This window comes from Condylura cristata, unplaced genomic scaffold, assembly GCF_000260355.1.
Source record: "Condylura cristata isolate star-nosed mole 26May11 unplaced genomic scaffold, ConCri1.0 scaffold00004, whole genome shotgun sequence".
NCBI lineage: Eukaryota > Metazoa > Chordata > Mammalia > Eulipotyphla > Talpidae > Condylura > Condylura cristata.
In genome coordinates this window covers 55,689,524-55,701,419 of record NW_004567105.1, presented here as the reverse complement: position 1 = coordinate 55,701,419, position 11,896 = coordinate 55,689,524, and the positions used below count along the sequence as shown (strand labels likewise).

The window sequence follows — 11,896 nt, the reverse complement described above, 5'->3', positions numbered from 1 at the left end:
AAAAAAAAAAAAGGATCAGTATTGTGTTAAATGCTACTTACCCAAATATCTCTTCATGCTTTTTTCAAAGTCACCTGACACCTCCTTGATAAGACTTTGAAGGAGTTCTTCTCTTTCTTTCCCTTCCTTTAAAGACTCAGGTATTAACATTAACATGTGATCCAGCCATTCCTGCTGAATAGGAACTATAGGACTACTTTCTACACATTTCTTCAAATAAATATAATTGAACTGAAAATGTAATAAGAAAAATATTAAACACCCTAAATGGAAGAGCATTTCACAGCAACTCCTGAGCTCTGTCTTCTCAAGACATTTTATCAGAATAAAGATATTTTGGGAAATGACATGTTTCAGAATAAAAACATTATCAAAATGGAGGACTCACAAAGAAGTCATTTTATATTTTTCTTTATTTTTTATGAGTTCTCACCAAATTAAAATTCTTAGTATTTTCATTCTCTCATGATCTAAATTATTATTCCTCACTCACTCAATAAATATTTATTAATTTAACAAATATTCAACATTGCTATGAATGCTGTTTCTATGATAGTAACAAAAAAGACAAAAGCCCTGATCTTTTGGTGAATATACTCTAGTATAATAAGAGTATTGTATAATTTCATAAACCCTTGCATAATAATGAGAAATCTAACAAAATAGACACAAATTAAAAGACAATACTTGGTTTGATAAGGATATTTTAATATCTTGAAATTTTCAGTTTGTCTCAAACCAATCTGGTGCAATACCACTAAAAACACTGATTTAATTTTTATGGAACTAGACAAGTTTTTTCTAAAGTTCCTGTGGAAAAATAAAAATATGAGAATAGTCAAGAAATCCCTAAGAAAGAAAATCTACTAGGGCTAGTTCATTGATACACAAAAACATACTATATACAGCTCTAATAGAACTGTGTGGTACAGGTGCATGAATAGAAACACCACTAAAAAATATAGAAAAGTCCAGAAATAGTTCCAGTATGTAGAAAATTTAGTATATGATAAAACATGTCATCTCCAATCCTTGGAGGAAAGATGAAGATTTTAATAAATAACTCTGGAACAATTGGTCAGGTATTTGGAATGGAGTTTCTGGACAATATTAGCTTCATATTTAGTAAACAACTGGTATTAAAGGAAATGTTTGCAACACATATTCAAACAAATTGTAAAGAATGCTTAAAAGTTTAGGGGATAGCTGAAACTTAAGAATACTATGCTAAGTGAAGTAAGTCAGTCACAAAAAAATACTGTATGATGCCGTTTGGATAAAGTATCTCGAGTAATCAAATTCATGGAAACAGGAAACAAAATGGTAGTTGCTAAGGACTGGGTGGGAGGGAGTAAATGGACAGTTTATTTAATGAGTATAAAGTTTCAATTTTACAAGATATAAAGGTTCTGGAAGCTGGTTTCACAATAATGTGAAAACACAATCACTGAAGTGTACACTTAAAATGGCTAAGGTGGTAAATTTGATCATATATCTTACTAGAATATTTTAATATTCGGGGAAATAAGATCCAAAATAGAAAAATGGGCAGAAGCTATAAACGTAACATTTCACAATAACATGGTTTTAAAAATAGACCTTAACTACATGAAAAGATATTTAATTTCACTCATAACTGGATAAAAAAATTTACCCTCAGATACCATTTGTCAGACTAATCAAACAAAATTTTTTTTCTAATTAAACCTTCACATTCTGGGACAAAGAAAGCACTTAACTGTAAGCAGAAACAAATTGGTGTGACTCTTTTGTAGATAAAATTTCACAAGATCTAAAACACAACTACAAATGTCCAGCAATTTCACTTTTAGAATTTGAAAATACACACCAACATTATGAAAATACACATATAAAAATTTATTCATTGCAACAAAATACTGGGAACATTTGAGAATGACTAAATAAACAATTATACACGATCATACACCTGCACAGTGGTATTTTGTGCAACAATAAAAAAGAATAAGGTGATCAACACATGGTATACCTTAAATTTGCCCAATGTTTTATATCAACTGTATAAAGCTAGGGGGAAGTGAAGATGAACTGAACTGAATTGTTATGGACTGACTTTAAGATATATTAATAAGTTAAAAAGCAAAAGAATGTTTATAGTGTGATGTATTTTTATGTAAGATAAAAGGAGAAATAAGGAAATATATCTATTCCATTGTAGAAGTTAGACACATGAAAAATAAGCCAGAAATTAATGAGATTTGTTACAATAAGGGTGTGTGTGGGTTGGAAAGGTAAAAAGTATGAGGACAGAGGAACACAGTTGTTTCAATCTCAAAATGTAAGTAGAGAAAATCAATAAGGATGGAGAATGGGGAGAGAAGAAACCCAAATAAAAACAAGTGAGATTAACTGGGATTGAAATTAATAACACAGTCGCAATAAAATGTATGTAAAACTAATCAAAGCAAATTTTTGATGTAGGTCTTCAGTCTCTGATTATATCAATGGGCTGAGTTCTGTCTAGTAACAAACTTGATCTTCACCCTTCTCTTTCTCTTTCTTCTCTCCCTAGTCAATTTCACCTAGTCCCATGACTGTAAGTATCATCTAATATGTTTATGGGTCCTTAGTCTATATCTCCAAAAGTAAGGTCTTCTTGAAATGGTGTTGAGAAAACTGGACAGCCATATGCCTAAAATGAAACTAGACTATTACCTAATACACACACATATACAATTAATTCATGATTAGAATAAAAAATGATTACCCAAATTAAAAAGGGAGATCAAGTTCCTTTATAACTGCCACTTTAATTTTTTTTCTTTGTAATAAGACCTAAAATATTTGCAATTAATCCTCAAATACTGAATGGTAACAAAAATATAATTGTTAAAATCCATATTGTAGTTTAGGATATGCTTGTTCCTTTGTGCAGAAAAAATTTAAATCTCAGGTTCTAAATTTCCTTCTTTTCTAAAATGTAACTTAGCAGAAGTCTCAGAAGAAAGGCCTTTGCAATAGTACCTTTGAACATTTTCAAAACAAGAAATAAAAAAAGTTGAACTCACTCCTTTTTTTTTAATGTCACTGGACATCTGTCAAAAGGAAATAAACAAGATATAATTACATCAAGGAGAAACAAACAAGATATAATTACATCAAGGAGAAACATTTAAGCTACTTTAAATATTTTAAAAGTTAAAATTATAGTTTGAAATATATTATTCTTTTAGAAACATTATTAATGCTGAGACTGATTTAAAATAATTAAAAGTTTCAATAACATGAAAATAAACTTTTCAGACAAAACAGGAACCATGAACTTACAGTTGCAGGATAATCTGGCTCTGGTGACACAGGTTTTCTTTTTTCCATTGTTCTATCTAAATTTCTTTTTGCTCCATCAATGCTGAAATTTATAATTATAAAAACATATGACTTTCCCAAAGATAACATTAGGATAGATTATTAAAATATTACAATCTGTAAATTTCCAACTATACTTAAACAAGAGATACTCAAGAATTCTGGCAAAATACAGCAAAAACAAGCCTTGGACTTAGTGAAAAAGATTACTGGATTCCAGAGGGACGGAGGGAGAGGGAGGTAGGATGGGGATGAGAGGAAGATAGGGTAGGGAGTGACAAGTGGTTGGGTGGAGGGTGAGTGGAACATGTGGGTATATGGAGTAAAAATCTAACTCCAAAATTAAGATAATAAAATAAATTAGAACAGGTACATGTTGAAATCTAAAATTCAAAAGAAATTTAATAAAAGTAAATATAAGCAGGCCCTCCCTGGTGGCGCAGCGGGTTAAAGCACAGCACTGAGAATCTGAAGCCGCTTCCGCATGAGTTCGATTCCCGCCTGCCCCGGAGGTGACCACATGGCGTGGCAGACCTCTCCTGACCCGCCCGCTGCTCCCCTCAGCAGTGTACTTCGTTGATCTGCCTGTTCTGTTCCCCACTCTGTCTCTGGTGAAGCCTCTCGCCGCCCCTGAGCCTCTGGCCTGTACCCCAGTTCTGTATGCACAAATAAATAAATCTAAAAAAAAAAAAAAAAAGAAAAAAAAAAGTAAATATAAGCATATCACTGGTTAATAAAAATGTAAATCTAAATAAATTATATTATTAAAAGGCTTACTTCATTGTAAGGAAAGTAAAATAAGTAAAAATTAAATTATTGAATTGACAATACAATCAACAACAATGTAATAGGCAATAAAATTTAGTTGCAAAAATGTGTATAAGTGAGACAGACCAGAGAAGGGTAAGAAAAGAAGCATAAATTCACCAGAGGAAAAAATTCCCACTTTATTTATTCATATATTTAATCTCTTGATCCCCAAAGAGGTTTTTATCCTAGAAAATTGTCATTTTATATTTCAGTGTTACATTGGAATCTTACAGCTGAGATTGATGTCTTTCTCTTCTTATTTATCACCTGAACTCAGCTGAGTCAGGTACCCAGGAGATTCTCAGAACTACTGAATTGAACTGAACAATCCTTATCATCATCTTTGGTAGCTGGTACTAAATTAGCTTTAATTTCCACTAAATTGGAGGAAGACGTCAAGACATTGGACTATATTTTCTTTTGTTAGAAAAAAAATGTATTGAACTATATTTTATTTGATGGAAAAAAAATTTCAAGATATTAAGTATTTGTTCAAATGTAATGCTATTTGCAGAGGTCCAATTACTTGGTTTTATGTTCAGGAATCATTATAGTTATAATATATTGAGGGAAGGAATAGTGTAGGATTTAAAGTTTGTGAACTCTGAAATCAAATTATCCAGGTCCACATTGCAGTTTTGTGACCTTGGGCATACTTCTTTACACCCTAGTGTACTCATCTTTAAAATAGAAATAATAATACCCAACAGATAGGGTTGTTGTTAGAATTATAGGTGAAATGATAAAAAATAATTTACTCTTAGAGAATCACTGACTACAGTTATATAACACACAAACCATTTATATACCATTTACTATCATCAAGATTAGTTTTTCAATTGCTTTCATAGGTGAATTTGAAGATATTTTGCTCTTGAACAATATATCTTAGATTGTTAAAGCTTTTTAAGGGGAAATGAACACTAATCATTTCCAAACAAGATGACTAATTTTCTACTTACACTAATTGATTGATTGTCCTCTGTTGATCCTTAGATCTTTTGTAATTCAGCAATTTACTTTGTGTTGGTGTATCAACAGCAAGGTCTTCAGGGGGACGGACAATAGGGGGTAACTTCAAGTTCATTGACTCCTTTTCTGCTTCAATGGCAGCTTTGTCTGGATCTGACATTTTGGCCTCCTTAAAGATTAAAATACTCTATATTCTGAGGAGGAAAAGTGCAGAATGCTACTTTGATAAAAACAAACCTCAAAATATTAAAAATATATCAAACATACCAATATCACAATACAACTTTAGGCCTTTCTATGTCTTCCCTCCATGTATGGTGTTAGTCTAAAGAATGACAGTTGAGCTAAAAGGACAGGGACCCCTCTCTTTGAGAGTGCTACCATTCATTCTGTGGGCCATCTCCAGGAAGTGAAACCATGCAGAAATTAAACCAGGCACTTACTTATTAGGACTTCTGTGTCCTTATGGATAAAACTAAGTAACTTAATGAGATGCTCTCTAATTATGCTTAGTTCTAAAATTCTGGGTTCAAGTTTCCCCCCAAAATATAGTTCACAAGAACAACAAAACCAGTGAAGCATAATTCGCCCCCCCCAAAAAAAAGACTGAGATTTAACATTGGGTTTTTTTTTTAAACATAAATGTTATCTTAATCTTGCTGCTTTCCTAGGACGTGATACTATGATCAAGCAAAAAAAAAAAAAAAAGGCTTATTAAATGCACAACAAATCTAAAAATACTATGTAAATATTGAAAAATGTGCTATGTATGATACCAACTGCATTTGCTGCAGAAATTCATGGGTTTTGGAGATTCCTGCTTTGAAAGAGTATTTCCACTAGCATCCAGTTCTCTATTGCTCTGGGAAGCTCAGAAAAGCTAAAGACAAGAAAGTACCTGTCTGGAAGTTTTTCACCACTTCTAGGTTGAGGAAAGTTCTTCTCCTCTGGTAAAAGAACAGGAAAACAAAGGTTGTAACCTCCTGAACAACAACCCCCACCGGCTCCCAGGGAGCTGGGTTGTTCAGCCTGCAGGGAGAAACAAAGTTGTCACCATGGAAACTGCTGGACCTCAACAGTAGTGACCTGGTAAATGTTGCCAAGGGAGGGAGCTGCCACAGATTAGCTGTCACAACAATACATTATTCAAGTGGAGAGTGGGTGAATGAGATTTTCTTTTTTTCTAAATCTAACTTCCATCCCTTGTACCGGGGAATCAAGATCTTTAAGTTGTGGAAAACTAAAACACAGAAATTTGGATCTGTTGAAAGAGATTCATTTGAACACTGGCTCTCAAGAAAGATCAACTTTTCAAGCGTCCTTCCTTCCCCATAGTGACTTTCTGTAAATACTGTAGCTAATCAGCAGTGTAATTTATCTTGCTTCTAGATCTGGTATTTGTTTATACAACATTTTTTCTTCAGAAAAATCCAGCAATGAAGTGTAAACTCTATGCATATACTGGGAGAAAGAAATGTGAAATTTTGCTACTTGAGTCTGCAAAATGCATACTTAATCTAAATGATAGTAGCCTAAACATCTAATATATCTGCTCAACAAAACAATCAACAAAATGAAAAAGGTGAGCCACAAAATAAAATATTTCCAAATCATCTGATATGCATTGCATACCCAAAATATTTAAAAGATTCATATAACTCAAGAGCAAAACAGCCTACAACCAGATTTTTAAGTGGGCATAGGAACTGAACAGTTTTTCCAAAAGACATACAAATAGATAGCAAGTACATGAAAAAGTATTCAGATTTACTAATTATCAAATTAGTCTTGCAAATCAAATTAGCAAAGTCTTACAAATCAAACCACAATGAGACCTCACCTCATAACAGTGAGAGTAGCTATCATCAAAAAAAGACAAATGATATCAATTGTTGACAAGGCTGTAAAGTGCACAGTTGGTAAGAATGAAAACTGGTATAACCACTATTGAAAACAGTAAGGAATTTCCTTTAAAATTTTTTTTAAAACAGAACTACAATGTGATCCAGTCATCCCATTTCTGAGTACTTTTCCAAAGGAATGAAAACAGGTTCTAAAAAAAAGTCTCTACTCCCATGGTTGTTGCAGACAAGATTAGGAAAAATCTAAGTGTCCTTCAACTGGATGTAGATGTCAAATTATCTATATAATGAAATAATATTCAGTCCTGGTAAAGAAGGAAATTCAATCTTTTTTAACAATTTAAATGTATCTATGGGCATTAAGCTAAGAGAAGTTGACAGAAAGGCAAACACTGTTAACTGACATGTGGTTTCTAAAAAAAAAATTAAACAAAAAAAACCCCATTCATAGAAAACAGGTAGTGCTTGCCAGAGTAAGTGGGAGGGAGTGGGCAAGATGTGTTAAAGAAGTGAAAAGGACCTTCCATGGTGGCACAACAGATTAGGGCTCAGCACCGCAAGCTAGCAGCTGCTGCCGTAGTGCTAGTTCAATCCTTGCCCAGGTGATCCACATGGCACAGCATGTGCCTCCTGTCTTGCCTGTTGCTCCCTTCAGCAGTGTACTTCATCAATCTGCCTGTTCTGCTCCCCACTTTGTCTCTAGTGAATCCTCTCACCGCCACTGCACCTCTGGCCTGTATCCTGGCTCTGTACGCATAAACAAATCTTTTAAAAAAAGTGAAAAGGTATAAACTTCCAATTATAAAATAAGTCATGGTGACTACAGTAAATACTGTAACCGCATATTGGAATCTCACTAAGAAAGTAGATCTTGAACATCCTTATCACAAGAAAAAATAATTTTTATATGGAGATAAATGTTAACCATTCATGGTGATAATTTCACAATATATATCAATTATTATTTTGTACACTTGAGACTAGTATAACATTACATATCAATTATACCTCAATTTAAAAAAAATAATATAAAGAGGGCTTAGGCATGAACTGAGTCAGACTCCAAATAGCAGTTGTGTATTTTGAGTATGGCCTCCATACTTTTGATCATCTCTTCCTGCTGGCCTTACAGACCCTGGACTTGCTTAACCAGTCCCAACTGCAATAAGAAAATTCCTTGTTTAACCAAACCCTATAATTGCAATAAGACAGTTCCTTGTAATAAATTCATATATGTGGATACATATAGCTATATAGAATCTACTAGTTCTGTTTTCCTTATTAAACACTGAGTAATACATACCTTATTTAATAATTTTAATTTACATACTGTAACATTCACCATTATTAGGTACATAATTCAATGATGGGGGGTAAATTTAAAATTAGGCAACCATTATCAAAATCTACTTCTAAAACATTCCACCTCTGCAAAAAGTTCCATTGGGCCCATATACAGTTGATCCCCACTCCAATCTCTCGCTCCTGGCAGCTGCTGATCTCCTGTGCAGATTTGCAATTTTTGAAAATTTTATATAAATAGAATCTATAGAATGCAGTCTTCTGTGCCTGACTTCTCTCACTAATGATAGTGAGGTTCATCTGTTTGTAGTATGTACCAGAAGTTAATTCCTTTTTATTGCTGAATACTCTTCTATTAAATGGAGTGGTTTATGCAGACACCATTTGATGGACATTGGGATTGCTTCCAGTTTGGAGCTGTGATAAACAAAGCTACTATAAACATGCCTGCGTGCATCTTTGTGTGAGTATACATAGACCTATCCTGGAATTGCTGAGTTGAATGTGAAATCAAGAAACTGTTTTCCCAAGTGGTTGGAAGATTTTACACTCCTAACAGCAATATAAAAGGGTTCGAACTTCTCCACATCCTTGTCAACACTTGGTATTCTGCCTTTTTGTATTACAGTGAATCTTGTGTGTACCCACAGTCTTGTTTTGCTTAGCAATGGGAAAAGTTCTAAGAAATGAATTGTTATGCAATTCCATCTTTGTGCAAAGGTCATAGAATGTACTAATGCAAACCTAGGCAGTATAACCTACTATATACTTAAGCTATATGATATAGCCTATTGGGACCACTATTATATATGTAATCTGTTGTTTATAACAGTATTGTTAGGCTATACATGACCACAGAGATATTTTGCTGTAGTTTCAATTTACATTTCTCTAAACAGTAATGACCTTGAACATCATTCATATGCTTATCAGCCATTATCATCTTTTTGATGAAATGTCTATTCAAATCTGTTACCCATTTTTATTTTTCAGTTGGAATCATTTTCTTTAAAGATTTATGTATTTATGCATACAAGAGCTGGGGTTTAGGCCAGAGGTGTAGGGGGATGAGAGGATTCACCAGAGACAGTTGGGGAGCAAAACAGATATATGGACTTAAACATACAGCTGAGGAGAGCAGCCAGCAAGACAGGAGAGGTCTGCTGCGCCATGTGGGTCAGCTCCCTGGTGGGGGATGGAACTAGTGCTATAGTGGCTGCTGATAGCTTCATAGTGCTGAGACAACCCCCTGCGCCAGCTCCAAAGCTGAAATAGTTTTTAGTAGTTAAAAACAAAAAAATAAGCACTGACTTTTTTTCTTTAGACACAACACATGCCTAATAGTCAAAATTCGTAGAGGAAATAAGCTTGTGCTCTGTCTTCACAGTCCTCCCTCTTATGGTTAAAACGGATGCTGATTCACCCTCCTTTCTAACATAGAAATTCACAGTAACTGCTTTACAATATAGCTGTACTGCATTTTTGTATTTCATCTTCTGTGCTAGTCCCTCTTCAACATCTCCATCCTTAAGAACAAAACAGTTGCTGATGGTTAGGAGAACATTTTTCTCAGTGGAATCTGCATATGCCACAATAAGACAATGAGGAGATATTCTGATCAAGAATAATTGAGTGAAAGGAGTACAGTGATTATCGGAATATTTGTTTGCACCGTTCACTCTGATATCAGAATAAGGACAGAAAAAATAAGTCAGGACAACTTGGAGGGCACAGTTGCAAGTCTTCTGGGAACATAAGAAAATATAGGTAGATATTTTTCACCAGGTTTAGATAGATCAATGCGCCAAGTTTTTTTTTTTTTTTTTAAGATTTATTTATTTGTACGTACAGAACTGGGGTACAGGCCAGAGACTCAGGGGCAGTGAGAGACTTCACCAGAGACAGAGTGGGGAGCAGAACAGGCAGATGGACGAAGTACACTGCTGAGGGGAGCAGCAGGCAGGTCAGGAGAGGTCTGCCACGCCATGTGGTCGCCTCCGGGGCAGGCGGGAATCGAACTCATGCGGAAGTGGCTTTAGCTTCTCAGTGCAGTGCTTTAACCCGCTGCGCCACCAGGGAGGGCCGCGCCAAGTTTTTTTTTAATACAAATAATCAGCAGCTCAAACACTTTTCAAATTTCTTCCACTAAGTTAGATCAAATACAGCAGTAACAATCTAAATCTTCCAGGAAGTGGAGGTAGGATCCCTGTTATTCCTTCTTAGAGTCCTGTGTTAGGCCCTGTGAGTATTTACCACTATTTTTGCTCCATTTGCATCTTCTCCGTAACAAGACAATAGGAAAAGGGGGGGGGGCAGGAAGGAAGTGGCTCCAATCCACAGATTATGCTAGAGACAGGTTCACTCTAAGGCTAGTGGTAGAGGAGTAGAAGCAGCTTTGGCTGTAGGCCATTTTTGTCCATGTTAAATTTGGATAATTTAACTTTTTATCATGTGTTTAAGAGCTATTTATATAATGTAAATGTAAGTCTTTTTCAGACAGATGATGTGAAAATATACTCTTTTGGTCTAGCTTGTCTTTTTATTTTCTTAATAGTGTCTTCTGAAGAACAAGTTTTAAGTTTTTATATAAAGTCAAACTTAACATTTTTCTTGAAAAAAAAAACACATTTATTCAGCATCATGATTAGACTGTAACATTTAGCAATCAGCAGCATGGGTTCCCAAAAAATTCTGCATTAAAATATTTCATTGCTTTACACATTCCATGAAACAGAAACTAAAATAACCTGTTACACAATTAGTCACAAAACACTCTCAAGTTATTGCACATATATGAGTATTATCTAAAATATGTCCTCTTTGTAGCATGTAGGCGCTGCCACCACTGCGCTTGGCTGAGTTCACAAATATGTTGTAATCTGTAGCTTCCCTGTTACTTTTCCAGCTTTCCTATCCTAACCTTTGTTTCTTGGCTTAGCCAAAACCTTCTACCACTGCCATAGCTACTGGTTTTGGTGGTCTCCTCCACCACCATAGGAGTCTGAGCTTCTGCCTCCAAAGTTTTCTCCTTTCATGGGTACAAAATTTGAAGATTGCTTGCTGTAATTGCCAGATTCATTCCAGCTTCCATTACTTCCAACATTGTTTCCATCATTACCAAATTCATTATAGACATCTCCAGTGCCACCATATCCACCATGGTTGTCATAAAAGCCACCCTGAATGTGAAGGTCTCCATGACCAAAATTGCTATTCCCATCAAACCACTTCCACGGCTACCACAATTTTCCAAGATCACTTTGACCTCTTTGGCTGGATGAGGCACTGGCTATCTCTTGCACAGACAGGGCTTTCCTTAGTTCATAGTTGCAGTCTTTATAGTATGGTATTTCTGGATGAAAATCTTGTCTAAAGAATCATGATCATAAAAGTTTACAAAAGTAAAGTCTCTCTTGACACTGCCTAAATCAGTCATGATTTCTATCACTTCAATTTTCCCATACTGTTCAAAATAATTTCTAAGGTGGGGCTCTTCGATGTCTTTTTTTTTTTTTTTTAAAGATTTATTTATTTGTGCATACAGAACTGGGGTACAGGCCAAAGGTGCAGGGGCAGTGAGAGGATTCACCAGAGACAGAGTGGGG

General features: G+C 34.8%; 1 protein-coding gene and 1 pseudogene across 1 annotated transcript in view; both read right to left on the bottom strand.

Annotated features, from left to right (window-relative positions):
* DNAH12 (dynein, axonemal, heavy chain 12) overlaps window positions 1-5,287 on the bottom strand; it is a 130,284-nt gene extending 124,997 nt beyond the window's left edge. Inside the window, exons 1-4 of the mRNA XM_012735164.1 lie at window positions 5,118-5,287; window positions 3,307-3,388; window positions 3,048-3,074; window positions 42-231 (exon numbers count right to left, since the gene is read on the bottom strand). Of these exons, the coding sequence (XP_012590618.1) occupies window positions 42-231; window positions 3,048-3,074; window positions 3,307-3,388; window positions 5,118-5,287 (469 nt within the window). The remainder of the gene's footprint in view (window positions 1-41; window positions 232-3,047; window positions 3,075-3,306; window positions 3,389-5,117) is intronic.
* A 5,950-nt stretch (window positions 5,288-11,237) lies between these two features.
* Window positions 11,238-11,796, bottom strand: LOC101630192 (annotated as a pseudogene).
* Between the last annotated feature and the right edge of the window lie 100 nt (window positions 11,797-11,896).